We start from the raw sequence: 3,967 nt of genomic DNA on the forward strand, positions 1-3,967 counted from the left end.
TTTTTTTTTATCCGTAGCGAGTAACTATCATTTGAGTTTTCCCATTTCTCTGAGGAAAATCAATTACATCAAATATAGTAAATTTTAGATTTAATAATTGATCTTATAATTACTATACTAAATAAATTAAAAGATTATTCTCTAACTGAAAAATTGCTAAAAGTAAAAAGCATGCCTTGGCCAATTGGACTATTACTTAGTCAATCATTTTTTATCATTCAATACTGGATCTAAACGTATTTTACAAAATTCAGTCATATATGATTTTGAATATGGATTAATGGGTCAATTAATTTATGTAAATCATGTGTTAAGACAAATTCAGAAGAGATAACTATAAAAGTTTCTAGTAACATTTGACCATATACACCCAGCACCGTGCTCATGGAAGCCGTCTAAAACATTGAATATATGCGTATTCAAACAAGAAATTAATTTAAGTCAATTCGAATTATTAATCAATATGACTATATATATATATATATATATATTCTATTTATTTATTTAAAGAAGCTACCAAAATTATATTATTAAACGTAATTACAATTTTATCTACTATTCAAGTTTTCATTATTACGTTAGAGATCCCTTAATGAATCTAAATTTAGAGAAGATCTTTTTTATTTTATAATTTAGCTATGATCATGATCTGGGGATTGACTTGATTAATGTCATGTAAAATGTTAGCAATCTTTTTAAATACAGGAAGTTAGGGCTAAAGAATAAACCCTAACTGACGTATTGTTATAAGTAACAAAACTTTCCCTAAAAGTTTCTGAGATTTAAAAAAAAAAATCCCTTCCCGTTTAGAAAATGATAGTAAATCAATAAATTTTACTCTTATATTAGTAAATATTACTTGCCTGTGCTAGGGAAAAGATGGTAAACGTAGAAAGGGATTGAAAGAATGAAAATTCCCATATACTAAACTAACCATAACCCACCAATTAATGCTCCATTTAAATGGTTTGGGTCCACTGGCATTCAAAAGAAAGGGAAATACTTATTGTGCTTATATATATAGTTATCGCATGTTGCATGTTATTGTCTGTAGAAGGATGATATCGAATGAGATGCCAGAGCCTTTATAAGAAGAAGAGTAATCATGTATGAAGTGTGCTAGAGCCTTAACATAATGTAGTCTAAGAATAATGTGTGCCAGAGCCTTAAGAAATGGTCTTAGAATGATATAGAATATCAGAGTTTTAAAAACGGGTGATCTTACATTGATAGATATAACCAAACCTTAATAAAACGTGGTTTTATATTAAAATATTCGAAATCTGCCAATGACATATCAAAATTTGCTAGAGTTTCATTTAAAATTCAAGAAACGCAGAACTATGACATATAAACAGTGTAGAAACCTTAGATCTAAAGATTTGAAGCGAGGAAAATTGAGAGAGAAACAGAGTATTTTAGAACATGAGAGAGAGAGCTTTATTTTATTAAAAATAAAAAAATGTACAAGAATGTGATATTTTCACTCCCCATACAATTCAACTTTGCCAACTGGCCTTGTATAAACTCAAAAGATCAGAAGGACTTCTGCTCTTACTTCTTTACCATTTCACACATATGCTAACAAGATTTAACTCTTGATGTCGCTTTTCATGCCTAGTGTGAAATATTCCAAGAATAAACATTCAAGTTATTTGTAAAATGCTTAAGAATCAACCGTTTAGACCTTTAAATTGTGTTTGTGACCCAAGGAATTAACATTTTTGATTTTAAGGTAGCCTATGAGTTATTCCATGCGTGAGACTTTTGTATAGCTTTTTATGGCTTGAGATTTCATGTGGGCTATGTGACAAGATTTTAGGCCGTTCATGACAAAATTGATCATTGAAAGTGCGCTTTGAGGTGTATTTAGAGTTGACAAATTTAAAACTAGAAAATAGAACAATTCTATACATAATTTTTGAGTATATAATTAGGTATTAATATAATATGTTATTACATGATTACGTATAATTATATTTTTAATTTAAAATCATCGTAATGAATCTAAATTTAACACCAAAGTGAATACACCATAATTCAAATCCAAATCTCAAAATACCCAAAACAAACCTTTGAATTTGAACCCATGAAGAAAATCATTAAAATACTTCCCAATGCACTCTTTTTCAAATTTATATACAAAAACTTTTTCTTTTCTTGTGATGGCAAATTATTCTTTATTGCTGAAGCATCTAACATTATTTATTTTAATGGCGGTTGTTAGCCAACATTAATGCTTCCAAAGTCTAAAAGGTCACATTGTTCTTTTAACTTCAAGTTCTCCTCTCAATTACAGAAGAAATGACCCGTTTATAAATGCTACTTGGGGGAGCTAGAAACTGCCTCATAAATTTTGCTCCTCTTTCCAATGCGCAATAAATTAAGTGCTTTTTTTTTTTCTCTGTTTAAAATCGATTTTTGAATCAAAATCACCTGCTCTATTGATCTCCCATGAAGCACTTTTAAAACCTTACCCAAATTTACGAATCTGAAGAAAACATTCATTTTATTCTAATCGTTGCATGCTTTTCAATTAAGCACTTTTAGATATACAAAATATATCCAATTCTGCCTGTAAATCAATTAATTTTTGGAACCCCTTTCTCCATGTTTAGCTGATAAATAAAAACTAACGAAATTGAGAAATAAAAACAGATAATCATGTCATTGATCAGATATTTCACAATACATAAATAATTAATCCTGAATAGCAGAATACTACTTACTGTCTTGCCATAACCATCCGATATTAAAATTGGCCTGCAGGAGCAAACAACAATAAAACCTTCTCTTTGCTTCCACTTACTGTGTTATCCTTATAATCTAATCTAATTAAAACGCTTCTTCTTTGACTAATTCTTTCTAATTACAGTCGGATGGGTTACAATAATGGAAAGGATCCAACCTCAATCAGCCCTTCAAGAAACGGCTGGCGAGGCTCAAAATTTGGTTTTAATTAATGTGTGCCCAAGAGGGTTTCAGTTTTCTCATCTAAAAAGAAGAAGGGTGGGGAGCTCATCACTCCCTACGGCACCAGGCACAAGCGATAGGCTATTTTGTGGTTTGTTATTGTCTTCATCGACGAGCGTGGATGAAAGAGAGGGGACCGAAATGGTGAGATCGAGATTCAAGGTAGAGTCACCGGATGTTTCATCTTCAAGACAGCTTCCAGCATCAGAAACCCTATCGTTATTACCGCCAGAGGTTACTTTGGTTTTGCAGGCTTCATTCTTTGATGTGACATTGGAAGAAAAATCGTCACGTTGTGGACGCTGAGGGCGAGGAATATGGTTGAGGCGATGGTTATTGGGATCAATGCCCATTTTTATCAGCTTCTTTCTTATATGAGAGTTCCAATAGTTCTTCACTTCATTGTCAGTCCTCCCAGGCAATCTTCCAGCTATTAATGACCACCTGTGAAAAACAAAACAACCCATGAATCATGAGCAAAATGATCAACAAGCATAATAAAAAAAAAAAAAAAAGCTTATATAGATATAAAGATAGAGAGAAGTAGGTGGTACCGATTGCCAAGAAGGGCATGGAGCTTGATGATAAGTTCTTCTTCATCTTGTGCAAAATTACCCCTTTTGATGTCAGGCCTGAGGTAATTTATCCATCTTAACCTACAGCTTTTACCACAGCGGTGCAAACCTGAAATATATTTTCACATAAAATTAGATATATATATATATATATATATAGACATGAAAGAAAGAACGAAGCTCATGTATATATATAGGGAGATAGTTAATATACCGGCGGCCTTGGGGAGAGAACGCCAGCAGCCTTCACCATGAGTTCGAATATAATCAATAAGCTTCTGGTCTTCTTGTTTGGACCAAGCGCCCTTGTTGGTGTCTTGTTTATCACAGCAAGGCTTTCTCATTATGTCAAAAATCTTCAAGAGAAGAAGGAAAGTTAGAGGAAGAGTGAAACGAGAGAGGAAGAGGGAGAAGGAAGG

General features: G+C 32.3%; 1 protein-coding gene across 1 annotated transcript; it reads right to left on the reverse strand.

Moving 5' to 3' along the window:
* Positions 1-2,641: 2,641 nt before the first annotated feature.
* LOC123225009 (transcription repressor MYB6-like) lies at positions 2,642-3,967 on the reverse strand. The gene is made up of 3 exons (XM_044648834.1): positions 3,763-3,967; positions 3,528-3,657; positions 2,642-3,417 (listed from the first exon to the last, which is right to left on the reverse strand). The coding sequence occupies exons 1-3, from the start codon at positions 3,890-3,892 to the stop codon at positions 2,991-2,993; spliced, it is 687 nt and encodes a 228-aa protein (XP_044504769.1). The 5' UTR covers positions 3,893-3,967; the 3' UTR covers positions 2,642-2,990.

This window comes from Mangifera indica, chromosome 9 (assembly GCF_011075055.1).
Source record: "Mangifera indica cultivar Alphonso chromosome 9, CATAS_Mindica_2.1, whole genome shotgun sequence".
Classification (NCBI taxonomy): domain Eukaryota; kingdom Viridiplantae; phylum Streptophyta; class Magnoliopsida; order Sapindales; family Anacardiaceae; genus Mangifera; species Mangifera indica.

Excerpts from the sequence above, each read along its gene's own strand:
- LOC123225009 (XM_044648834.1), bottom strand. The coding sequence starts at position 3,892 with ATGAGAAAGCCTTGCTGTGATAAACAAGACACCAACAAGGGCGCTTGG. Across the intron at positions 3,658-3,762 it reads TTCTCTCCCCAAGGCCGCCG|GTTTGCACCGCTGTGGTAAA; the intron begins GTATATTAACTA and ends AATATATTTCAG. Across the intron at positions 3,418-3,527 it reads CATGCCCTTCTTGGCAATCG|GTGGTCATTAATAGCTGGAA; the intron begins GTACCACCTACT and ends TGTTTTTCACAG.